Below are 27,284 nucleotides of genomic sequence, written 5' to 3' on the forward strand. Positions count from 1 at the left end.
TGGTTTCATAACTAAGAAGAAAAAGAAAAACTCAGCATTAAAATAGGAGGTCTTAAAAAATGTTCTTAGCCATGGCTGCTGCAATGCGCTACACACAGTATGGTGAGTTTCCACATACAACAGGTCTCATAGGAGCACCTTACAATGTTGTTCCCATTTATTTTCATAAACATAATCTATACTACTCATATAGCAAGAGCATCACATGACATTTTCCCCCAAAGTACTGTGCTGTTGAAGGATATGTGGCTGTAGGCAGCACACATCAGTCCACTGGAATATCCCATTCCAAAGGGCATCCTGGGAAAATCGCCTCATTTGGGACCATGCAGCCCATACTCGGAGCTCAGGTCTTCCCTTAACTCAGGTTGAGGCAGCCAAGTCGTGTGCTAAGCCAGGAGCACAGGAGACAGAAACCAACTCCAAGGGCCTTGTGGCAAGGCTCCCAGGAGCTCCCTGGAAGGGTAGCTCCTGTGTTTCCAGGGAGGAAATGCTTAGGAATGTCTTCTACACAATGTGCACTTGGAGAACTTGACTGAAGCTACATGGTGGCCATCCACAAACTACATGGTGGCCATCCTTTTTCACAGTGACACATTGTAAGACCCTTTAAAACGATCACCGGTACTCAGCTCAATATAAAGGGTCCACTTTAATGCAGGTGGCAATGGGTGGATTGGGCAGTTTCTGAGGCCACTGGCAGTAGGTCCAGGGTCTATTCCCTAGTACATGAACTGGCTTTTTGGAGCCCATTTCCTGTGGAGAGAACCTTGCTTAGCCTAGACACAGAGGGGAGGGCCTTGGTCAGGACTCCCCAAGGGAGGCCACACCCTTTCTGAGGATGGGGTGAAGGGAAGACAGGGATAAGGGGAGGGAGACCTGGGATTAAAAAGAAACAAAAACAAAAAAAAAAAAAAAAAAAAAAAAAAAGGATCCACTTCACAAATGCACGTAAAGCCCATTTTATAAAGCAGTAGGAGACAGGCTCAACAATAACTAGTAGGACACAGTACAGTTAGGACATTATTTTGATGTAGTTTGGACCTTGCCTAATCTCAGAGGCTCCTGGTTTAAAGGCTTGCATTTCCCCAGGAGGTACTTTTGGGAGGAAGCCACAGCTTGAGCAGCTGCGGCCTAGCTGAGGTCTTGCGGTCACTGGTGACATGATTCTGAAGGAGCCTGTAGGACCTCAGTTCCACTCTCCTGCTCTCAGGCATTGGCCTCACCGTGGTGAATGTGCAGCCTCACCCACAACAACAGGGTGAACTGACTGTGGAGACTGGGAGCTCAGGAGGTTCGGGCTGGCGACCCTCTCTCACTGTGAGTTCAGTATGTCAAGCATTCACTATAGTAATGGAAAGGTAACTCAAAAATTATGTTAATGTGGGGTTCCTCTTACAAACACCATATAGTAATCACGCTTTCAGTGTGACCATGAGATGAGGCAGTGCCTACAGAAGAAGCTAAAGTGGTGAACGATGCAGAGGTAGGCTTCTGTTTCCTGTTAGCTGAATAAGCACAGCAGTTCCACATGGACACGGTGGACAAAGGGATGCTCCGTGATGACTGGCAGGTGGGTAGTAAGGACAGCATGGACACGGTGGACAGAGGGATGCTCCGTGATGACTGGCAGGTGGGTAGTAAGGACAGCAGGGACACGGTGGACAGAGGGATGCTTCATGTACTATGCAGGGAGAGCATGACGGTTCGGGGAGAAGGGTTCAGCAAATGCAGCTGCAGTGTGAGTGGGGCACATCCTTCACACAGAGGAGGCCTGAACCGAACAAACAATGGTTTGGAGAGCTTTACCAGCAGGGCCTCCGAAGCCAAGGAAAGCACAGAAAATACGGACATGCGAGCAGAGGGGAGAGGCACTGTTTTCTCCGCACTGATACTAAATTGTCTCAGAAAGGAAATTTAATATGGCTTCTGCTTTGAGGGTTCCGTAAATCCTACAAGCAAACCAAGAAAAGAAATACAATCCTCTGGAATGCTCGGGGTAATTGAAAAATCAAACAAGAGCTGACAAGAAGATGAGGTTTCCTAAGGCCGTGCTCTGATACAGCACTGGACATCCCACCAAGCATAACCTCAGAAACCCTCAGCTGCTCCTTGTTAGTGGTACGGGAAACTTCCACTTGCCCCTGCCAGCAGCTCCCAGGGAAAGAACTCAACCATCTCTGGGATGGTCTTTTAAAGACTTTAGAAAGACATCAAGACACAGGATGGAAAAATCAAATTTAGGACAACTGGGAAATAGATGGCCACTAGTCTATTAATTATTAGGAAGCAGACATTAATCCCTTCTGCTGTGACACCTTCTGCTGTGACAGTGGGACAGTGGTCTCCTGTTCTTAGATCTGTGCTACCTGTGTGACACTCCGACTTAATCCTCACAGCTTATTAATACGGGGTGCAGAGCACAAAATAATGCTAAATCCCAGTGGGAATGGTATATGGGTATTCACTGAGCCAGTCTCCACATAAAAACGTTACCTTTATAGATTTTCTGACTAATGAATGAAATTTACGCCATGAGACAAAGCTGACAGGGGCAGTGTGACTTGTCCAGCAGCAGCCCCTCTTTTAGTTAGGTCTCCTTTGCCTTTAACGGAATACCTAGATCATTTCTGGAGATGTCCCCTCTGCCCATGTGATCTGTTTAACAATAACCTCCTCTTCTCTTTGCAGGAAGCTGCCACGTGAAGCCCAAAGGTTTCAGCGCCGACAGTGTCAAGGTAAGTTATTGGTTTATTAGGAAAAGTACCAACACCACATCCTTCGAAATTACTGGAATTTTATTTGCCTCAGGCTTATGACTTGCAACCAAAGACATTGTGCAAAGAAAGCAAAGATTAAGTACACTTTAGGGAGAAGGAGACCATACCCATTGGTAACACAGGAGCTCAGGTGAACAAAAGAAGCCATCGGGACACTCTAGACACTGTAATAGTCAATAGCGTTGTCAATAAAACAAGAGCCAAAGGGGGGAAAAATTCCGCAATGTTTACAGTACACATAAATCTTATACAAGTCAAAAAGCTTTTTTTTGTTCTTCAGATCATAGAGCATAAAATGGAAAAATGTATATGTAGGTGATATCTAACTACTGTACATTTGTCACCTAATAAAGTTGCTTATATGTACCACAGTGTAAAAAACAAACAAACAAGAAAACAATACTGAACAAATGAAAATCTTGAAAATTGCCTGATGAAAAATAAAATAACCAGTGGCTTTTAATGGCTTCTCCTGGTCATCAGCGCTGTAGAAGATAAAAATCTTCTCATCAGGGCAGATGATGGAAGCAAGCACATCAAATTGCTACCAAATTTGACCCACCTGTAGAAATATACTATCCACCCACGTCTTTTCCATCAAAAGCTTTTGTTTGTTTTTAATCTTTGAATCTTTGAGGCCCATTTGGTCACAATATGTTACAAATATTCGTGTGTGTGTGTGTGTGTGTGTGTGTGTGTGTGTAGACCAGTGTTTTGTTTTTTTTACACCATGATATCATATGTTTGTCTGGCACTATCCTAAAGCTAGCTCTAGATGACAATGAGGACGGAGAAATAACCCAGTGCCCGAAGGGCAAATGAACTCACTGGGGAGAAAGGGGGAGAACGGGGAAGAAAGTGTTCAGTTCTGCCGTGGTCAGCTCAAGTCCATGCTGCTCACTCATCATCAGTCCCGCTTGCCTCTGACTGTTCCTAAAAGAGAAACGGGAAGAGTGAATGCGCCCCATCTCTAGCAGTGGGAAGACAGGCACTGCGGAGGCCTGGGCACTCTGTGCTGAGAAGGGCAGTGCTGGCCTAACAATCCCCAGGCGAAGCCTGCCAGGCACACTTGCTTTCTGCCACTTGGGTTTATCTGAGCTTTGGAAAAACTGCCCCACAACAAGAAAAGATCGTACACTGAATGTCTGCTCCTTGGTAAGCCACCTCAAGAAAATACGGTGTTTTAAATGTAACCAAAATATAGTAAGGCTGATTCTAGAACTTTTGGGAAATTGTCTTTCCAGAATGAACACTGTGTAGGGGCTGGGAGGCAGGGAAGCTGAGAGTTAATAATGGAGGGGACTGGCCAAGTTTCTGTTTGTGGTTCTCCAAGACCAACAGTGCTAGACTGAGTGCTAGATTTAAGAAGCTCCTGAATTCAGGCCCTAGCATTCACTCTCTAGGGGGCCGCAGGGTACCTGGGACCCAAGTCCCATCTATGTGACGATGCTAATACAAACATTAATTATTCTTCAGATCGGAAGGTGCCTAGTTTGAGGAAATGATCCTTAAATGTTTTCCTGATAAAAATAAAGCCTCGAGATATTTAAGCTCAGGGCAGCGCAGCCGGAAAACTCTCACATCACAATGCCTATTCCTTCCCTTCCCCACCCCCCAAACCATTATTTCATCTGATCCGCTCTATACTCACAGCAAGCTGGGTGGGAGAGATATAAAATATTAACCAGCCATGAAGAAAACTGTATTTGCACATACGTGCACGAGAAGATTGAAAGGGGAGAATGGAAACCAATGGAGGAGCTTTCTCCTGCAGTGACACACACAGCTTTAGACTCTTTGTTCTAAATTGCGTAGCTCTGTTCCTATCCTCAGCGTGACCACCTCTTCTCCATCTAAGCGAGGAGGAGTGTGTACCCCGAGACAGCCTGTGAGCCGGAGACCAGGTCACTCACGTTCTCATCCTGTTCCTCGTCGCTGTCAAAATCGCTCACGACGGGTTTGGCTTTGCCTCGGTTTGGCCTTTTCTTGCCTTTCCCTGTGTCCCGGCCTTTCTCTTCTTTTTTATTGAGCTTGATTTTCACCTTCACAGATTTTGCTAGAGTAGAAACACAACAGACAACAGGAGGGCTTTTTTTGTTTTGTTTTGTTTTCAAGACAGGGTTTCTCTGTAGGTTTGGAGCCTGTCCTGGAACTCTCTTTGAAGACCATGCTGGCCTCAAACTCGGAGAGCTCTGCCTGCCTCTGCCTCCCGAGTGCTGGGATTAAAGGAGTGTGCCACCACAGTGAGGGTTTAAAATCAGCAAAATTATTATCCCACCCACAGATAACAAGCCCGACTTCCCCGAGTGCCCAAGAACTCACCGGTGTGCCAATTCACCTGTCTAGTTAATCCCTGTTCTGAGTGCAGGCATGGTTCTGTTTGGAAGGTAAGTGTCACTGGGAGAAAGATCTCAGAGTAGGGGGGGGGGGGTGGATCCTTTCCCTGGCTCCTGATGGCTCAACAGAGCAGTGACCAAATAAAAAATTTACATTAACTATTAACAAATCTTACAAAGGCTAAAAAGGGATGATTCCACTGAGTAAGCTGCTCTATTTGATTTAAAAATTCTAGTAGTTTGAGTAGCATTTTTTAAAAGTGTAGAACAAGAAAAAAAAAAAAAAAAAAAAAAAAAGAGAATCAAAATGACCTCCATCCTTTAACACTGTTTCATAGCTCTCTAGACAAAAAAAAAAAAAAAAAAAAAAAAAAGCATAGTTTTTTTCCCATAAATAAATTCTACAGGCTTTCATACCAAGAATTCAAGTAAGTACAAGTATACACACAGAGAGATGCATTTGAAGACTTATTTAGTCATTACATGGCTCTTCAGGCACACCAATTGTCTATGCCTTGCTCTTTAGGGATATAGCCATATGTATTAGCTCATACATGTAGCTTACTTCTTTTCAACATCTGAAAAGTTCCCATGCATGATTTATTTTATTGTATGACTGATTTGACCAGTCCCCCAGTGATTTGTACTGCAGCAAACAAAGCTACTGGCAAGCCATTTTGGCAGACTTCGATAGGGGCACAGTGCTATCAGCCACATAGGACAGCCTAACGCTATCTGTCAAATGCACTTTTCAATATGACTACAGATATTTCTGCTCTTACTCAGAAGAGTGCAAAACGCTACATCCCTGAAAGAACTTTGAGGGTGAGGTCATGAGGAGGTGGATCATCCACGTAAGCCAGTGTTTGTGGATCTCAAGACTGGCTATACATATTACAGTGGAGGCAGGGATTTCATCATATGTCAGACTAGACTTTCAATCTCTTGGGAGAATGTAAGGAAATAGCCTCATTAGAACAATAAGATTAAGACATTTTGATACGTTATTTAATGTTTAAGATATCATAAAAATGGAACACATTTCTCAAAATACTATAGCATTCATTTTCACCTTCCAAGTCACTGACCCTACACAATAAACCAAATGATAGTTTTGAAAGCATGTCTCATTGATAGGTGTACTAAGATCAGTTTGGTAATTATTTTCTAAGTGTGGTCTTGGCTGAGCGCAGGCACCCTGTGGGAACTTGTTAAATATGTAGGTGATGGGGCTAGCAGTCTACGTCCCTCAAGCTCTGTAGCTTCAGGCTACAGTGCTAAGGAGTGACAGGTGGCATGCACACCAGTGTTATTCTAATATCCAAAGGCATCATGTATTCTCCATGAACCTTGGCAGTCCTGAGCTCTGTGGCTGGTGTGCTCAGTTTTAACAGCCAAGAGAACTGGGCTCAATAGGTGGGAGGGGCCAGATACAGGGCCTTACCCTCTGACTCGGACTCCTCTTCATCATCTTCCTCCTCCTCTTCATTGCTTTCTTCCTCACTCTCTTCTTCTTTGGCGATTTTCTGCCGAGCACTCTTAAATACCGACTGTAGGACGATGGAGTCTTCATAGATCTAAATGGTCAAAGTGTCAACTGTTAAGAACCGTACGCTGAGACCCTCAAACCGGCAATTGTTGTATGCACCTCCTTAGACAAAATACATACACACACACAATGGCGTGCATACACATGCGGTGCCACTATTGCCTTCTCCCCCCCATGTGTACAGTGTGTGTGTGTTCATATGTGTGTGACTGTGTGCATGTGGACATCTTCCTCAGTCACTCTTCAGATTAGTTGTTGAGGGAGGCTCTCTATCTGCTAGAATTATAGGCTAGCCCCTAACCCCACCCAGATTCTGGAAATCTAAACTGGTCCTCATGCTTGTCCAATGCTTTAAACACTGAGCCAACCGCTCAGGCTACTATGAACTCCTGTGAAAACCCAGAGGCGAAACAGTGAATCTAAATATAGGGACCAGATACTCAAAGGAAGACCAAACACATGGAGCCAAACTAAACAGATTGTGTTGGGGCCGATGGGTGCAGGAGGCAGTATCTCTGACAACAAGGTCAGTATTTTAAACCACACTTACTTAAGTGGCTCTCTTATATACTGTGGCAAAGGAACCCCTTCCCTGTCGCTGAGCTTCAGTGCAGCCAAAAGTCACCTAACACACTGTGAGCCTCGTGGGCACTGTCCCATGCAGAGACAAAACACCACTGAGACAAAAAGGAAGTCTACCTAAACTTAGTCCTTCCCCTCAAGAAGTTAGAACAGAACCACTACATGATCCAGCAAGCTCACTTCTGGAGATTGGGTATACATACATGTATATAAAGTCAGTATACAGCAGAGTTCTGAGGAAATAAATCTCTTCCACATACTCATATTCTGAAGATGCACTGTAGCCAAGAGCTCAGAGGGAGCGCACAGATCTGTAGATAGATCACTGACTAAAGAAAACCTGGCAGATGCAGTGCACAGGACTCAGCCTTTGGGAGGAAGGATCTCCAGTCACCTGCTACAACACAGAAGAACCCTAGGAAACCCTAGGAAAGCCAGTCACCAAAAGATGGACAAGAAGCCATCCTACTTACGTCAAGGTCACACAAAGTAGAAGGGTGGTTATAGGATCTAGGGTAGGGGAGAACTGATAACAGCTTAGGGATCATCATTTCTAAGAGATGGAATACTTCCAGAGATCTATTAAGTACCCATGAGAACAGCCTGAGTACTACTGAACTGCACTCTTAAAAAAATAGTTAAGGTGCCAGGTAGTGGTGGCACATGCCTTTAATTCCAGCACTTGGGAGGCAGAGGCAGAGGCAGGCAGATCTCTGTGAATCTGAGGCCAGCCTGATCTACAGATGGAGTTCCAGCCAAAACAGGCTACACAGAGAAACCCAATCTCAAAAAAAAAAAAAAAAAATTAAGGTGGTAAATTTTATGTTGTCTTTTGACCACCATTCAAAAGCAACGAGTAAAGGGAATGGGCCTTTGTCCTCTGGGATTAAATTCTTTTGCTGTTGAGATGACCCACATCTTCAAGGAAGTGGTAGGTCAGCCTGAGGCAAATGGTGATGACAAGCAGGGAACATGAAGGATAGCACTGTGGAATGGGACACTGGGAAAACAAAATCTGCCAGAGGGGTGGGGATGAGCTGACTGAGGGGAGACAGGACGCAAAGGAAGACAGAGGTGGAGAGATGCCTGGAGGCATCACTGTCAACCCCTGGCTGTGAAAGAGGACTCTGCTAGACGACACGCTCCAAGCAGGATCTCTGTGTTACTTGAGCTGTCCCGTCCCTTCTCTTTTACTGGCTATGGGAGCATCAGGCCAGACACAGAGAGGGAAAAAGGTCAGTTCCCAGCAAAGGTAAGTGGGATTGAGTCAGAACTGAAGTGGAAATGTCCTCCACTCACTGTTACTTACAATGACTTCCTGACCATGGAGAAGGGAACTTAAAAGAATTTTTTTTTAAAGAAAATAACAACTAGAGGGGCGCCCTATTCTGTTTTAAATCATTATTCTTTGAAATCCTTGTGTAAAGTTAGAGTTAGAAAACTGAAGCTAGCTTTCATCGCACACAGTCTCTGTAAGTGTGGAGCTGGTACCCAACCTTCAATTCCTCCTCTAATGGGAAGATGAGCCTTGAAGGAAGCGTGAGAAGAAGCCCACCCAGCTATGGCACAAAAACCTCTCTTTATTCACACTGACAGTGGAGAACAAGGCCCTCCGGTTTCCAGTGTTCTGCTGGGGTGGAGGCAATGGTTCAAAAAGTAGAAATGAAATGTTCCACTTTCCAGAACTTCAGCATGGTTAAGGTTAGACACTTCTCAGACAACTCGACACATACCTGGGATCCTTCCAAGTTGAATGTCTGTGCGTTGTGACAGAGAAGCATGACATCTTTCTCCAGGTCACCCAGGCTCCGGTACTTATGATTACGAATTCTTTCCTGATGGGGATTTTGAACAAAACAGAAGAGGAATATGTAACTGTCCTTACTTGGGTAAGAAGGCCCAGATTTCCCTTTGTCTTCTTAGCACTCAGGCTTGTTGAGTGGGTGGGACAGCCAGACCCCAAGGGGTGCCACTGACCAAGACCACCCTCCCACCAGGGTACCTAGGGATGCGGAGAAAGGTGCACAGAATGGGAAATGAGTGATAACAGAGGGAGAGGAAGGTTCTCAACAACATGCAATGTATAAAAGCTGAGCGTTCAGTGATCAAATGACATGCATGGAAAGGTCAGCCCATTCCCACCTTTCCTGGGGCAAGCCTTGTGTAGGTCAGTGGTAAGCAACCAGGAGGCCACTACCCCAACCCCACCTAGAATCACTCCAGAGCATCCATGCATCGCCTTTGTTTACTCGAAGGATAACAGCGAACAGAGTATCTACCTTTATCTTTTTGAAATCCACTGGCTTCCTAATTAATTCATAGTATTCTGGTAACTCTTTCCTGGAAGGTAACTGAATGAAGACTTCACTGAGCTGTCGCCCTGAACTGCAGGATGGGGGAGACAAACAGAAACAAAGCAGATAAAGCACTCCTCAGGGAAGGGGTCATTTCAGAGACTGTCAACAATGCAGCAAAGGAGGTCCCATGAATACAACCATGGCGGCTCTGGACATGGAGGAAACGCCCACGGCTGCACTGGGGGCTGATGCCCCTTGGGCCGGCTTCAAATCACATGAATGCTCAGTTAGGCCCCCGTTTCTGTCACACGCACGCAATGTGGCAAGGACTGTGGACTCCCCTATCAGGAGGTAATCTCTTCGTCATGACAGAAATGTTTAAAATAACTTATTGAGCCCCAAGTCCCATTTTAAATGAATAACACACAGACATGATTCCCGCATTCCTTTGTCTTCAAATTCACTGTATATTCAGAAAATATGTTAAAATATACAGAGCAATGCAAATGCAAAGCTGTTGTATGCTCCCCCCCAGCCCTTTCTGTCTCATTCTTTTTACAGTGTTCTACATGCCAGGAGTCCCTTTTATTATCCCTTGCCCAAGGAGCCCCTTCACGTCCCCTAAATGCACTTATGTGTATGGAGCAATTTGGCACTTTGGGGAAAAAAAGAGAAAAGAACAATTGCTAATGTGTAGGCTGCCTATTTCTAGAGTCTGTGCTGTGCCCTCCCCCCACTGCATGGTGGGTTTACTGAAAGCAGGGTTAGGAGAGAAATGCTTTAGCGTTCTGTTACCCAGAAGAGCAAGCTGCAGAGCAACACGGTTTCCATGTCACTTAAGGCTGGGAAGCAGGCACAGTTAAAGCCACAAAGAAGGATAATTGAGGTTCAAGACCCCAGTGCCTGGTTTGCCCTCTCTAAATCAATAACAGCTTATGATATATGGTCTAGTCATTTCCCACAAAAATCTCACTGCCCTTTTGATGGCATCTCCGCTTCCTTTGTGATGCCAGAAACATCAAAAGATAATCATAAACCCCTGGCATGCAAATTTTGGAAGGTGACTGTATCAGTGTTTGGGAGAGCTCGGACGCAGTAGCAAGGCATGAGTGACAATATGCTGTTTTAATCCACAGTCCCAGTTGTATAATTAAAAAATAATCATAATGACAGTTATCATAAAAGAGGCATGCGCAGTAACTCAAGTGGTTGCCTAGCAACCAGTGGGGGAAAGCTGAAGTGCAAAGGGGCCTGCATAAATTAACCACTGATACTCAGTCAAAGGATGGGCAAGTTTTTCCAGCCATAGAGGGTCACCGCTTTGTTTTATTTTTAATGTGCAGAGGGGACAAACACAAGAGGTTTAAAAACAAGACTGCTGAAGGCTAGGGAAATGAGATTCCTGGATTACTGTGGCGAGAACCAAGGTATTCTCTCACCCCTCCATCCCCAGCAGGCTGAGATAGATTTGTACTTCTGTAATTTGCATCACGGTATACAGCACATTTTCTGGTGTACACAGGCTCATAATTTCTCTACTGTTTTGGAACATATAAACTCATAACTTATATTTTACCTGTTTTAAAAAGAATATCTGAATGGCACCAAAAAGAAGCCCCTCCCCCCGCCTCTCTCTCTCTCTCTCTCTCTCTCTCTCTCTCTCTCTCTCACACTCACACACACACACACACACACACACACTCCAATTCTATGAGAGTGTTTTCTTTAAAATTAACATTCTTCAAAGCCTAGCATCAGTCCACACACCAGACCTTTCTGTAGCTGTGGGTTTGATACCTGACCCTCAGTGACATCTTCAGTGTCATTTTCTATATCCCCAACAGATGGTGTCATTTTTCTATTGACAGATTACAAGCACATCTTTGCTCTGCACGCCAGTGATGGACAGACTCCTGATTTCACCCGTGCGCCTGGGAAATAAGAACTAAACACCACGGACTAGAACCAAGAATACACTAGAACTCTGAGAGCATAAATGTCACCTGCACCTGCCTTCTCTGTCCTGTCAAACCTGCAGGCCCTAGGTCCACTAGGGAGGCAAGTCCAGAGCCAGCCATGCTCATAAGAGAACCAAATGCCCCCAGACTTGGTGCCAGAACTATAAAATGACAACAAATGCATCTTATTTTACTTAACAAGTAAAGCCTGGTTGGACTAGACAGCCCTTCCTGCCTTTTCTGTCACCCTGCCCAAAATAGAGAATGAAGCACAAGGGTGATGGGGAAATCACCCAAGCAAGTTGTCTTCCAGCCACCAAGAGGCTTCTGCCTGCCTGGCCACAAGCCCCGGTTGTTTTACTAACAGCTTCTCTGTCCAGCAGAGCAGCCGCTTTCTCTGGTCTTTTACGCCTGGTGCTAGAGGTGGTGAGATAGGGCCCACTCCAAAGCCAAGGACACCCAGACCCATGCAGTCCTTCTGCCTAGGACTACAGGCATTGCTAGCTCTGCTTGAAACCCTTCCCCCTTCAAACACTTTATAACCCTCCCACAATCAAGACCCATTCTCCGTAAAAGTGGAGGCAAGCCACCTTAATATTACTTGTATTTAACTTTCTGTACCTCCCTTCTCAGAATCTTCTCTCCTTGCCACAGGATGCCAACATGTTCTATAGTTCAGTCATACCCCCCCTTCCCCCGCCCATCATCCCTTTCAGGGCAATGGCTGTTGTGGTGGCAGCCCAGGAACGGGAAATCTAGGCTTGGACAGCTGGGGCTCTCATGACCTGAAGAATGTTTAACAGTTGAGGACCTATAGAATGCACTAGGATCGAAGAACACCTTTGGAAAGACTGCAACAGTAACCACCTCCCAGCAAACAAAATAAAAGTCACCTACACAATGGACTAACTATGGAATGGTTTGGAGAAGATGATCTTCTTCTGCTGAAGCCTTTATCCCACCCTAGGTAGTTTCCATTATGTTAATTTCCACAAATTAATGCCTAAGTATAAATTATTGAGGTGCACTACTTCCTGTGGCAAAAGCAACACCCCCTCCCCTGAGTCCACACACAGCTTTTTGCACCCATTTTGCACAGCGATCTGTCTCATACTAAGATGTAAGACTCCACAAAGATACAAGGCTGGATGGGGAAGAGAAAGATCCCCTTGTACTCAGGGGGCTTACAGGGGCCCGAGGCAAGCACTTTCCTGTCTGCCAAGGTGAGTGGACACAGGGACACATATGCTGACTATGTCATGTGTGTGGAGTAGCACCATGCTCCTCCCACAAACAGGGACTCGAAAACCCTGCATGCCAGGTGCACATGGGCACACTGCTGCGATGTAGTTTGTTATGCTTCATCTGGGAACCAGTTTCCCTCCATTACCTCTACAACCCACCTGGTGATTTCCCCCATATGTCCTGACTCTAGACGGAGGCCGTACACAGTGTCTGCTCTGCATAAATACCAGCTTCACCTGCTAGGTACGTATGCTTTAGACCAACTTGCTTAGAGATACATTCCTTTTAAAACAATGGCAGGCTGTCATGTCTTCCAATGATTCCTTTCAAGTCCAAAGCAGTAAATCTGATACTGGCTAAAGCTGGGCTTTCCCCCCTTTTTTATGACCCCTTTCTCCCTCTCCCCCAGCTGCTTTTCTTGAGACAGCTTCATATGTAGATCAAACTGCCCCAGTTTACTATGTAGCTGAGGCTGATCTTGAACTTCTGATCCTCTGCAGTGCAAGGATTAAACCTGTGCCTGGTTGGTTCATGCACTACTGGGGATGAAATCTGGGACTATGAGCATGCAAGGCAAATACCCTAACCAGCTGAACTACATCCCTAGCCTGCATTTTCTTTAAGTCAACTGATCAACTTCATCAGATGATAAATAGTTGTAGACAGAACCACCTGAAGACAAAATAAGTCTTGCTTCCTTTAAGCAACAAAAGTAAAACTATGGCTGGCTTCATAAGAAAAATGAAGCTGTTATTTAGAACACCCACTTGGGGTTGGACGGATGGCATACGGAAATTACTACAGTTCTGAGGGTATCCTACATAGGAAGTAATTTGGGAAGAAAACCTGGAAACTAGAATGACATATCATGGCAGGAGGTGAGAAATGTTTCTTTCTCCCCAGCTTCCTGGGGAAGCTTTGTATACACTACTGATAAATTTCAAGATCACAGCTGCTCCCCAATTGAAGGAACCCCAGAATTCTGGCCAGGTATTTATCAGGAGTCATGAGCATGCCACAGCCACCAATGAGCTCTCTTGTCTGGGCCTCACTCTCACTGACCCACAACTGATGGCTCTGACCTCCCAGGCTCAGGTGCCATACGAGCAGTACGAAGAAGTTACCAGTATGTTCTTTTATTTCTAGTAGCTGGGTGGGAAGCTGTTAAAACTACCCTACATATCAAGGAAGAATACAGATGTCTCCCCTGCCTTATCACAAAGGAGGCTGCCATCATGAGGAAGCCAAGCCCTCAGTCAGCATCGTCACCTGACTTCACCCAGTCCAGGAAAAGCGGCACTCCAATGCTGTTCTAGTTATTATTGCCTCCCTGGGGCCGAAATCAGGATGAGAGGGGTGGCAGAGATGGCTTGGCATTACCTGCACATTCCACCAAGCTGAATGATGTACATTCCACATCCAGAGCCAATTCCCAAGTCCTCTGACTTCTACATGCTTGCCACATCATGTAAATGTAAAATACATGTAAATGAACATGAGTAAGTGTAAAAAAAAGATTAAGATGTTCAAGATGGTCATGGCAGGATAACTTAAAATGATTTAAGATGAAGGGCTCAGGATGTTTAACCATCACAGAAAAGCCAGTGATGGGATGCTAAGGAGTCTAAAGCTGTGTGGTTAAAAAGAACAGGGGAAGTGTATCATGGAATTTAAAAAAAAAAAAAAAAAAGAATGAAACAAAAAACACCCAGAGGTTATTGGTGGGAGATGTCATTCTGTAAATGTTTCTCTTGTTGGTTAATGAATAAAGCCCTCATTGGTTAATGAGGAAAGCAAGACAGGTGGGACAAGGAGACAAGGAGGATTCTGGGAGATGTAGTAAAGATTAAAGATGTAGATGTAGAGACCTGAGAGAGAAGAGGTCGGGACCCTCTCTGCGGTAAGATAAGACCACGTGGAAATACTTAGATTAATAGAAATGGGTTAATATTTAAGACAGAGCCAGCCAATAAGAAACGCTAGTAACAAGCCAACAGCTTTATATCTAATACAGCATCTCTGTGTGTTTTTGGGGGCTGATGAGGCTCTGGGACCAGGCTGGCAGGAAAACTGCTCGTAACGGGTTATAAACTTCCAAGTGTAGTCTGCCCTAGAAGTTTTGAAGTAAGCATAGACGAAAGAGCTCAGAGGAGAAATGGGACAGCTTTGTACTCAGTACATATTCTGCAACAAGATTTATATATAAGCCAATGCCACTCTGAACCCTGGCACCCACAAAGTGGGTCTCAATGCTTGGCTCGAGCTACCTTGTTCAAAAATGTGCTGGAGGTCAAGAATCATATTTTATTTTTTCTAACAAAACACCATTGTCACATGGGTAGCTTTGATATCTATCAAATGAGCAGCACACTTTACTGACCAATAAAGAAAAATGAATAAACAGAATAATTACATGACAAATTTACCTCAGATACTGCAACTGTAAGAATCTATTGTACTTAGAGTATCTGTCACTGCCAGAGACACTTGGAAAAGGACATTTGCTTCCAAATATTTTCTTTCTTCATTTTATATTTCTGATGGCTCGCCTCTCAATCCTCCTGCACCAGCCTCCTGGGAACTACAGGCATGGGCCACTCTGTCTGGCTCCTGTATTTTCTTGTCAGGCATCTTGAGCCTTTTTTTTTTTTTTTTTTTAAAGTAGATTTACCACCTATCACTTGACTTTTAGAAATACTGACAGAGGCCATCTAGTTTCCTACACATATTTTTCCCTCACTTGACATTTCATAATAAAAAGAAAAGGTATGAATTCTCACTTGCCTGTGTCTGGCCTGCCACCTCCCTGGCCTGACACATCCCCAGCCTGCCAGTTCCTGCTGCTTTTAACATTTCCTCCTAGAAATCTGAGATGCCATCCTTTCAAAACTTCCTGGCATTCTGCCCTTTGATCCTGTATAATGTCTTTACTTCTGTATGGTAAATAAACATGCTTTAAAACTTTTGGTTGATTTGTGACTCAAACCTTCTAGAAACAAGCAAAATCTAGTGTTTGTCTACCCAAGTAGCCCAAGGCTCAGATGCTGCTTGGTTTAAATGGGTGGGTTGTAGCAGGTCTCTGAGGGCCATTTCCTGCTGTAGCCATTTTGGTAAACTCTGGAGTGAGATAGAACCATCCAATGAACACAAAATGGTTCATGTACATGAAAATCTATTCAATATCTGCTATCTGCAATATCAACCCTTTTTTTTTTTTTTTTTTGATGAAAATGTTCATGGAATCAAGTTTGAAGACAGTGGCTATCTCTCTAAAAGGACACATTCTGCTATTTCCAGTGAGGGTTACTTCCTCTTCCTGAGGGGTCATTCATGTAGGTGTTGGCCTGGAGCCTTCGAGGAAGGGAAGGCCTGTGGGTCCAGAGTAATGCTCAAGGCTAGGGGAGACCTGTGGTCTTCATTTGCTTTCTGTTGCTGTACTAGAGCACCATGCACCAATGGGAAGCAAAGGGTTTCTTTCTTCTTACCTGCACCTCTCAGGTGACCTTCCATCACCCAGGGAAGCCAGGGCAGTTACTGAAACAGAGGCCATGGGGAAATACTACTTACTGGCTTATTCAGCCTCCTTCCTTCTTTCCTTCCTTCCCTCCTTCTCTCCCCACTCACTCTCTCTCTGCTGTTGTGTTGGTTTGTTTTTGTTTTGCTTTGTTTGAGACAGGGTTTCTCTGTGTCTTGCCTGTTCTAGAAATTGCTCTGTACACCAGGCTGGCCTCAGTCTCACAGAGATCTGCCTGTCTCTGCCTCCTGAGTGCTGGGAATAGAGGCGTGTGCCACCACTGAGCCTGCTTTTCTTACACACTCCAGGACTATAAGCTGGGCACACCCACACCAATCATCAATCAAGGAAATATCCCACAGGCTTGCCTACAAGTTTTTTTTTTTTTTTGGTTTTTTCCAGACAGGGTTTCTCTGTGTAGCTTTGCAGCCTCCCCCAGCACTTGCTCTGTAGACCAGATTAGCCTCTAACTCACAGAGATCCACTTGTCTCTGCTCCCAAGTGCTGGGATCAATGAGATCAAAGGTGTGTGCCACCATACCTCCCATTTACAAGCCTATTTTTATGGAGGCATTTTCTCAATCAAGGTTCCTTCTTCTCAGATGACCCTAGCTTATGCCACTTTTACAAACAACAAAACAAAGCACAGCCAGGCAGGAAACTTCTATGCCTCAGAAGGCAGATGGACTAAGTGTCTTTGTCTACCCATCTTTTGCATATGGGTTTAACTAGGTGAGTACTTTAAGTATCACATCACAGGGTGGGGGGGCACATTAGCCTGCCCCAGCAACACTGGCGTCAGCGGTATTTGAGATGAGGGTGAAGTAAGACACCAGAGGCCACATTTACCTGCACACCTTCTAAATGACGCATCAGAGCTCTAACTCAGCCTTGCTGACAGCGTGCCACAGCACACCAACTTATAGGGCCTGGAAGACGGGTCACTGAACAAATGAGTTTGGGAACACCAGGCTAAGGAAAATCAGATTGTTGATGTCACAGGTGACAGCAATATCTCCCACAGCCCAATTCTGTAGCTGGACTGTGTATCTCTAAGAGAGCTAGAAGACGAGAGTTGCAAGTCCTGCTCTAGGAGACATTTTCTCAGACTAAACGCCAAGCTATGACCTCACGGGCCAGTCCATGAGACAAACTGGCAGCACTGTGTGAGGGCCAAAGGAGCCAGTAAGAGAATGAGGAACTTCTCAGCACCTTAGAACTTGAATTTGGCCTAAATGCATCCACCTAGTCATGGTGCTGTTTCATGGCAATTCTGGAATCCAATTAGAGCCTCTAAATGCAAAGATGTCTGGGCACCACAACCATTCTAGCAGCCTTTCCTCCTCCATTTAAAGTAATGTAGAATGCCCAACGCCAAGGCTGCTAAAAATAGGTTGTGTCTAAAAGAATTTGTTGGCTGGTTCTTAAAGAGCAGTCAATACTAATGATATAACCATGACATTAAGGGCCGTTAACAGCCATGGAGAGGACTTAAGTGTCCTGTTGTGGAGTCTGTGGGGCTGGGTCACTAAACACACACACACACACACACACACACACACACACACACACTTATGCAGAAGTATGTATACACACTGCCACATGTATACTCCACTTTCCTTTCACCTACATTCCTATAAATGGCACAGAACCTTCATTCACCACGCAGGAAGCAGAACTAAGAGTTCCGAGGCTCTGACATCGGACCCAGTCTGCTGAAGTCACAGCATAGCCAGGCCCCACCGTGGGCAGCATCCACCTCACAGCACACAGCACACACCGACCACTGCACCCTCTCGGCAAGAACCCAGATGCCCTCATCTGCGTCCTCAACATGGGACATGGGACAGTCAACTGCAAGGGCATGGAAGCTGCCTTGGAGACCTGAGCTCTTGAAGACCACACTCAAGTTCTTCACTTTGGAGTTCTGGGTCTGCTCTGCTGCTCCCCACCGAGCTGGCTGCTCCTCCTTTCCAGGGGACGTCTAGCTGCCCAGGGACATGTGGTCTCTAGAAGCAGCCTGCTTCCCACACCTCCTTCCATAGCTGCTCACACCCACACTACTGAGTACTTTGGTTTGCACACTCTAACCCCTCATGCTCACTCCAACCAAGTCCTGGTGCTACCCACAAGCCACATGGGGGCGTTCCCAGTCACACCAAGGAGCCCACCTTACTCACACCAGGAGTCTGGACTACTTACTGGCATAACCCCTCCTAGCAGTGCTGTAAGGCAATCTATTTTATTTCTCCTTCTCTCTCTCCCCTCCCCCATCCCCATTTTCAATACTTACACAAAGACTAACACGGAAAACCTTGGGCTTTTGATCAAAAAGGATTTTTGAGCAACTGCTCTAAAGAAGGGTTAATTTTATCGCAATACAACTCCAAATGCCACACAATTAGCTCGGGCACATGGGACAGACAGTATGGGAGGACACCAGCTCCAAAGGGTCCCCCATGGAAGCAAGCCAGCCAAGCTTCTTCTAACCTCTGGAAATGGCCCTTTAGATGTGTAGTGAAAATGGATTTATCGCGGTCCTAACTGCATAAGGTTATGTTCTCTACCCTCAGAAAGCCCAGGCATGACATCAGGGGTTTGCAGTAGCCTTTAAAGTCATTAATCCACTTTTCATGGTCACGTGACTGCTTAGATGGAGGAGTGGGGGAGGAGCAAAGGGAACTCAGACAGTTGCCTGCTCTGGAGGCGGGGTTTAACCCCCACTTTGCCCCTTTTAGGTACACTAAAATCACACTATTATGAAAGCAGCCCAATCTGATGAACACAGTGTTGGTTCAAGGCCTCGTGAATCCTTCCTTTCTCCCGATGACAGAAACAGAGCAGAGCTAGCAGTGCTTGCCAGGCACTGTGGTATGTGTGCTTTCTAGGACTGGACACTGCTTGCTGAGAACCAACAATTTTGCCCCACATTTGTCTCTACAGACTGTGTGTTTAAGTCCTTATTTTAAAAGGTCATAGATTAGGACCTGTTCCTTCTGAAATACAGGCTACAACCACAGTTCTCTTCCTTTTGGCCCTAGATTAGATCCTGCATTGATTGCGTTAGGGTTAGGGTGCAGGCAACATTACTGGATCATTTGACAAAACTGTAAGGCAGGAGACACAGCACTACAGCAATAATCTGAGCAAGCCAGCTTGGTCAAAAGGAAGGCAAATACCTCACTAAATGTACTGATAACTCTTAACTGCGCATCACACCCATCCATCTCCCACCAACCCACACCATCGAAAGCTAGCGTCTTTAGGGAAAGAGCACTTCTGATTCCCAGCCACCAGACACAGAGGCACACGAAAGTTACACAGATTGGCTGAGGAAGCTTAGGGCCCACCACGATAGGAGGCTCAAAGGTCACACTCTGAAATCCAGCCCAGCGCACAACTCAGGGGAGTAAATGCAAGAAGCGCCTGCCCCTCCAACCCCCATGCCGACTGCAATCAAGTCCGGGATGCACAGCAGTGTGAACATGCACTCAACTTCATGCCACACACATCAGGTCTCCTCCAGTGCTTGGAAACTGCCACACCTGGGCAGCACAGAGTTACAAGGTAGGACTGAAGAGGGCAGAGGAGGCAGAGACCTACCTCTGAGGTGCTGCAGGCTGGGCAGGCTTCCAGATGATCCCTGCCACCTTTGTAAGACATGCACGTGCAGGTGGGCTCTTGCAGGCGAGCACCCTGCACAACCACCTCAAAAGCACAGCAGGTATTTAAGAGTATATGTGCCTGCAACCCCCACGCCAAGGAGAGGCGACTAGATCAATCCGTTTCCAAAGACCAACTCTATGCATCCGCTTGCTTTGTGTACCAGAGGATACCTGTGTTTAGAGACATGGGGATACAAGGCAGGTCCTGACCTGTTTCCTTCTATTTCCAACTGAGAATTACAGGGCACCTTCTCCACGTTACACCTGCGGCAGAGTAAAAAGAACACTAGAGTCAGAAGACCTGGGTCCTCCTCCCAGCTCCTTCCTCTCAGGCTGGGTTACCTGGAGCAATTAATTTCACTGGGAGTCAGCCTGGTTGAGCAGATCACACAAGGTATCATTCTGCAATGGTACACATTTCTCCAAAATGATGGGGGTTGGGGCATAGCCTCCTAACATCTTAGGGCACTTTCGGCATTGTCAACCTGGTCCCGTATTCCATCTTCATCCACACCGGGTATCCTATTTGTAATTCCAAAAGCAGTGGAGAACGAGGAGCCTTGTTTGGGGTGCGTTAGTCTCGTCTGGCCTCTCATTTGCATAATAGGGATCATACTTACCAACACAACTCCTGACTATGAACTAGATAAAGCGGTTTTGTCACAGCACCCACCACATGAGTGGATTCCACGCAGCAGCCTGGATTCTGGTCACAAACTAGACGCTCCTTTTACCTTCTCTTGATTTCTACAGACCACTGGACAAGTGCTCTTGACTGCGAATGAAGCTGAGCCACTACCTGAGGGTTATCTGACCGTTTTGACACTGACACACAGGCGGCCTTCTGTGTGAGGGCGGAGGCAGGGTGATCAGGTGGGTAACACCGTGGGAAGCCCTCCATCCCATCAGGTTAGTCTCTAGACCAAACCAGCTGTCTCCCGTGGCAAACCCACACTAGCCCACTGCAGCATGGACCCTGTTTGCTCCACCCAGAGTAGGAGGCAACTGGACAGGGTCAGCTTATACCACACAGCAGAGGCGTGAAAGAACATGCAAAACTCCAAATAGACAGCATTAACCAGAATGCCTAAAGTCCAAGTGAGGACAGGGAGGGCCACGCTAGAAAACAAAACTAAGGTTGCTAGGTTCAGAACATGGAAACCTACTTTCCCAAGGCCAGAAGTCTGGAAGCTCTTAAAGAACAGGAAGACATGATTAGATATATGCCTCAGGAAGAAGGCAAGACAGTAAGACAGGAGAGGCTGGCCTCCCACACAAGAGGCTGCTGTTCCAGGCCAGGGCATCCATGGAGACAGTGTGTGAAGATGAGGACACTTGCCTTGGAGACACTGTGTCTGGAGAGTACTTTGTATCTGAGTGTTACAAGTGAGGTTTGGAAAGGGGACTCTACTATTGTTTCATATTTGGGGCCTAGGGCTGATGACATTGACACAGAAGCTAAAGCAGACTGGAGTCTGTTTAGAAGGTCCAGCAGCAGTGGGAGAGGAACCTAGGAAAGACAAACACCATCTGGACATTTTGTAAAATATACTGTAAAAGATTCCAAGAAAAGTCAGACCCTGTTCTGTGACCAGAGACCAACAGAGGCTGCAATCTAACAGAGGGGCCAGGTACTAAACAAAGGAAATTCTAATAGAACAAATTCCAGTCATTGTGATGTAGGTCAGGAATCTGAATGGCTTGGGGGAAAAAATATAAGAGTGCAATCCACAATGGATGCTGAACCCAAGGTTTTGGGTTTGCAGATGTTTAAGTCTGTTTCGAAAGGCAGTAAACACTGTAGTGTGAGCCTTGGTGTGTGCCTTCCCCTGGATAGAAGCCTCCAAGCTGTTAACAGGAGACCTGGGGCACACCCCTGGGAGAGAAAAGCTTGAAAGGAAGCAACAGGTCTGAACAAGAGCCTGGCCCTTCTGGAGAACAGACTGGTTAAATGTGAGTCTACACAAATGGTGGCTGGGCCCAACTTGAAATAAGGGACATGACAAAATAGATTTTAGTGTATGTAGGGTTTAAACGAAGACAATTGTGATTGGGTTTAGCTCACACCATATTCTTTAAAAAGTGTTAAGATGATATAAAGAAATACTGCCTGCTTTTTTATTTTATTTTCAGAAAATTGTCATTATGATGATGGTTTTGCTCAAAAAAATAAAAGCAAACCTCAGTGCACTGGTGTGGTGGGGCTCTCCTGACCCCGCCTTCACCATTTTGCATCAGCAGCACACACACACACACATACACACACACACTCACTCACTCACTCAGAGTCTTCCCTACATGGGGCAGAGCAGAGGAGGTCATGGAGGGAGGGATCTGGGATGAGGACCCTGTGGCTGGTCTGAGCAGTCCATAGCTGGAGTTGAAAACAGCCCAGGGAACATTTCCAGGGATGGGGAGATGATTTCCCCACTGCCAAAAGTACTAAAGTGGAGACCCATGCCATCGGTCAGTTTATCACGAAGAGCTTATTAAAACTGGAAGGGGGTGGGGTGCACATCCAGGGAGGTAGGAGATACATAGCTGCCATCCTGCCTTGCCTCCTGCACTATTTGGTAGCACCATAGCCTCGGATCAGACTAGCCAAGCAGAACCTCCCTTCTACCTTTCGAACTGCTTCATGTCATCTTCTGAGTTGCCCCTAAGGTCCACACCCTATGCAGATGGCAGGTCTCATGGAATGCACCTTCAAGTCATTCATCTTCAAATCACAAATATAGTGAACAGAGAAATCAGTGTATAAATATATATCCTGCTTCTAGATTCTTAGAAATATTTTGGCTTGCTTTTTTGTTATCATTACTGTTTATTTGCTTGAGACAGGGTCTCATTATGTTGCCCAGCCTGGTCTCAAAGTGAATATCCTTGTGCCTCAGCCTCCCAGTGCTGGTTGCCATGTGTGCGCGCCATACACTACTGTTTGCAAAGTCTTCAGGGATGAGAACACAGATTTGAAAATCAAGGTGTAATAAGAACAGCAGAAGCTCCCGATAAAAGTGTGTGTATATATATATATATATATATATATATATATATATATATATTAAAGAACATATCAAGGGGGGCCTGAGAGATGGCTCAGAGGTTAAGAGCACTGGCTGCTCTTCTAGCGGTCTTGAGTTCAATCCCCAGCAACCACATGGTGGCTCACAACCATCTATAATGAGATCTGGTACCCCCTTCTGGCATGCAGGCAATGCAGGTAGAACACTGTACAAAATAATAAGTAAATAAAATATTAAAAAAAAAACCAAGAATGTATCAAGGTGCTTCAAAAGAGTGCAAGTGGCTAGCTGCAAACTAATCACACCCTGAAAGGGTGTGGATTGCTTCTGCTAACGATACATAGGAAATCACAGATGGTGGGAATGGAGACGGAGGTTGGAGAGCAGCAAGTATCCCTGTTTTGAAATGAGAAGTGAAGCCATAGACTGACCTTGTTGAGAACTCGGGCTGAAGGCCCGGAGGCTACTTAGCAAAGATAAATAATATCACTAAGTACTAGCAGGGGTGTCTCTGAAAAAAACCCATGGCAGGCAGGCCAACCTCACTTCCCTTTTTCAGCAGCGTTTCTAGGTTGATGGACCGGAAAGGCTCCCAACATCGTGTGTTTGGTTTTAGTCTTTCTTGATAACCTTGAGACGGGACAGATGAATGTGGGTGACAGGAAAGCTTAGCCACATGAGTTCAATGGCACTTGACCAACTTCAAACATTACGGGTCAATATGTTCACATCAACCTGCACTGATGGCAAGGGCATGTCACAGAATCCTGTCCTGGTTCCTTTACAAACACTTCAGCAATAGTTTATGTCACATCTTAGGCTTCAAAAACAACAACAACAACAACAACAAAAAAAAAAACAGAAACAAAAACCTCAGGAAGACAAGAAAAATATACTTGCTTAAAGAATAAGAAACAAATAAACATTAATGACAAGAACAAACACTTGGGAGAGGGCACTACACTGAGTGAGGGAACTCAGTATGTAACAGTTCAACAACAGTGACCCTTATTTAGCTCAAGGCTAAAAGTAGCAGTTTTGGAGAAAAGGCATGTATGGTGTTTGTGTCACCTACCCAACATCAGCTGGCTCTGTGTCAAGGATGCTAAAAAAAAAAAAAAAAAAAAACCACTCTCTAGCATGCTGACCCATGCTCTCAGAGCACAGTGGGGACTCTTGGGTGCATGTTTCAAGTGGAGCAATGCAAGAGTAGAATGTACCTAAGGAGGGACCTAAGTGTCAATCAGCAAATGAAGTGGAATGTTTCTACCTGAAGGTTGGGGACCTGGGCTGGGTAGGCCAATTTGTAACCATTTTAAAGGGACATCTTTTGAAAGGAGACTGGGTTCATCTCTAAAGAGTTTGTAGAATAAATAGCTAAAACTCAGTGGGCAGAATTTTAACATGGAAAGGAGCACCATGCCTAAGGCAGTCCTGCATCAAGAGTCAACAAGTTCCCCCAGAAACTGTGTCCCATGTGGGATCTGTATCTGTAGGCTAGAGGATTTTCTGTCACCAGTGCTGCTGCATTCGAGTCACTGGAAACCAGACCAAGCAGAACCAAAGTCCAGAACTCCAAGGCTGTCCCTAGGAACCAATCCGTCATCACGCAAACTGGAGGCTGTTTCCTGAGACTTGGAAGAGCGCCTCTAGATCAGTCACCTCCTTATTCCCCATGGCATCTTTTGGGGATTTTAACAGATACAGGAGCAATAGAAGAGGAATCCTTTCCAAAGAAACAAGAGTGTGACAGGTTAAATATTATAGGAGGTGCGATGGGAATTAGAGGCTTCAAAACAAGCAGAAGACAAAGTATGCTCACCAAGTCAAAACAAGGCCTTCAGTAGGACTTGAGATAATTGTTTTCTATTTGGGAGAAATAGCATGAAAGGTAGCTAGTAGCCATAGTAGCCACAACTTTGCTCTACCTAACAGTCATCCATTTGTGAACCACACAAAGCGGATGGCTCTTTTTTTTTTTTTTTTTAAACCATCATGCTTTAAAATACAAAGCAATAAGTAGACACTTAAATTATCTCAAGTCTTTATGGAAATATCAAGCCACATCTGTCCCAGAATCATGCAAGGACTTTTAAACAACTGCTCTTGAGATCTAATTAATTCTTCGGTATCTCTTAAATAGAGATAGATGTCTCCACACTCAATTTATTGCCTATCAGAACCCTAACACTAGATGGAGTTTAGCACAGGTGGCATCTCTCCTTGAGGTGGGCTGACTTACTGTATCAGTAACTGACTCCAGTGCTGGAGAACCTCAACACAGCAAGGATGTACTTTTTTTTTTCTCCAGTAGCGTTTTTTTCTAAAATGAACCAAAAATACAGCACTGTATCTAATTAGGGCCCTCCTAATTTGAGCGCCTCCTACTTGAGAACCAAGTTTGGTAAGAGAAATACAAAATATAAATAGCGTCAGTTGCTTTTTCTAGAGGACCGCTAACATGAAATATACATGGAACATGCAGTGGTGGGAAAAGTAGCATGTGATCTCCAGAAAGTACCTAAAAATGCAGGGGCTAGCAAAATGAATCTTAGGAAGGCACTTTTAAAGGAGAACTCAATAAGCAAGTAAATAAATCCAGCCGGAAAAAGAGGAAGGACCACAGAATATCCACATGCTGAAACATTTAGATACCCTTTGCCTACAGTGTGGCTAAAGACGTGCTCAATAGTCAGTTCCGGTGAAACAGCATTTTCTGTTTCTGGAATTAAAACCATGGAAACCGCTATCAGCAAGGACATGTTCTTCACAGTGCTCAGAGGTCTTTCACCTGCCGGATAAACTGTACAGTCTGAAAGTTTGATTATTAATCCCTAAACTATTCAAGGAATCTGGGGTTATATGAACTGCCCAGGACAACAAAGCTACAGGCTGGGGGAGGAATTGTTCTCCTGTGTGCACTGGGAAACTGAGGATCAGGGGAGTTAAAGCGTCCCCCAGCTAAGTGATGCCAGAGTCAAGATTTAAATGGAGGCAGCTGAGGCTCAAGGAGTTTGTGCTGTGAGCCCCAGGCTGTTTTCCGTTCACAGATCTGTATTTGGGAATGGGCTCTGAGGGAGTCTGTTGTAGTCATGTATACCAGGGATGTCACAATTGCAGCCACCAGGTAATGTAAACGAGCTATGCAAAGTCTGTCAGCAACAGGCAACTAAGATTCCATAGTGGTGGTAGGGATGGTGACAGATGAGACCACCTGTGACCACCAGGTGAAGAAAGCAGCCATTTCTTCCCTTCTGCTGAGCTCCCCCCTCCCCCTTTGAAAGTCAGGCAGAATGCTGTCATATTTTTAAGTTTTTCCAAAGGGGGCAATGTCAAGAAACAGAAGCTTTATAAATCTGCCTCCCTAACAACACAGAGCCAAACAAAACAATCTATTGGATACATGAGCCCCCACTAGGTGATGACCCAGTAGGGGATTAAAGCAGACAGAATCAACAGCCACTATTCAATGGCTCAGCCTTTAAACCTCCAAGGACTTTCTCAGCCCTTCTCAGTGATCCAGCAGACCCAGGTTGAATCAGGAAGCAATATGATCATCAAAGGTCTGTCAAAGACCCAAGCACATCTGGTCAGAGAAACAGATGTTACGCTCTCCTGACAACAGCAAAAAAAAAAAAAAAAAAAAAAAAAAAAAAAAAGTGAGAGGTCTGTCTGTGCAGAGCAGTATTCCCTACTTAGTTGCAATTTCCTCACAGCGGAAGTTGATATGAAGTATAAACTTGGGGTGAACAGAAACTTCAGAGTTACTAATTCTTGGTTTGAAAAAAAAAAAAAGAAAGAAAAAGAAAAATCGTGTTTACTCCTGGTCAAATTTTCCCACTGGATTGTCAATGAGCAGTTGATTCAAACTCAAGAAGATGGGGGCTGCCCTTTGCGGCCACTTTAGAATATGTAAAAAGATGTACCCCCCTTCAAAAAGAAAATACTGAATCTAGAAAATACAGGAGCTACGAGGCTTGATGGGTTGAGAGGAACAATAAGTTCTGACCCCTCAGTGGACCTGTCTGCCCCTGTCCCCATCACTGATGGAAATGCCACATGGTCAGAAAGCTTATGAGCGAAACTCCTGGTGGAAAGTTGTTTTGTTTTTGTTTTTGTTTTTGTTTTTTAAAACTTTTCATGCTACTTAATCTTTCTAGCCACTTCTTCCTGCCTGCCACGCAATAGATCAAAGCTACCAGGAAAAACCCAAGGCGGGGCCACTCAGTGGGTGAAAGGAACAGCAGGCATTCCTGGTGAAAACTGAAGGTCTCTAACAATTGATTTCTCTGATCTGGAAACTGAGAGAGCAGAAATGTCTGCTTCCGATGGAAA

General features: G+C 45.2%; 1 protein-coding gene across 6 annotated transcripts in view; it reads right to left on the minus strand.

Moving 5' to 3' along the window:
• Positions 1-2,733: 2,733 nt before the first annotated feature.
• The window catches only part of Smarca2 (SWI/SNF related, matrix associated, actin dependent regulator of chromatin, subfamily a, member 2), a 163,435-nt gene continuing 138,884 nt past the window's right edge, over positions 2,734-27,284 (minus strand). For 3 of the 6 annotated variants that reach the window (XM_051199839.1, XM_051199840.1, XM_051199843.1), the window contains 6 exons: positions 20,098-20,190; positions 9,527-9,632; positions 8,981-9,082; positions 6,561-6,693; positions 4,694-4,836; positions 2,734-3,713 (listed from right to left, as the gene is read on the minus strand). In XM_051199839.1, the coding sequence (XP_051055796.1) occupies positions 3,678-3,713; positions 4,694-4,836; positions 6,561-6,693; positions 8,981-9,082; positions 9,527-9,632; positions 20,098-20,190 (613 nt within the window). In that variant the 3' untranslated portion in view covers positions 2,734-3,677. The remainder of the gene's footprint in view (positions 3,714-4,693; positions 4,837-6,560; positions 6,694-8,980; positions 9,083-9,526; positions 9,633-20,097; positions 20,191-27,284) is intronic. The other 3 variants (XM_051199841.1, XM_051199842.1, XR_007835478.1) reach the window with 3 other exon arrangements.

Source organism: Phodopus roborovskii, unplaced genomic scaffold, assembly GCF_943737965.1.
Source record: "Phodopus roborovskii unplaced genomic scaffold, PHOROB, whole genome shotgun sequence".
NCBI lineage: Eukaryota > Metazoa > Chordata > Mammalia > Rodentia > Cricetidae > Phodopus > Phodopus roborovskii.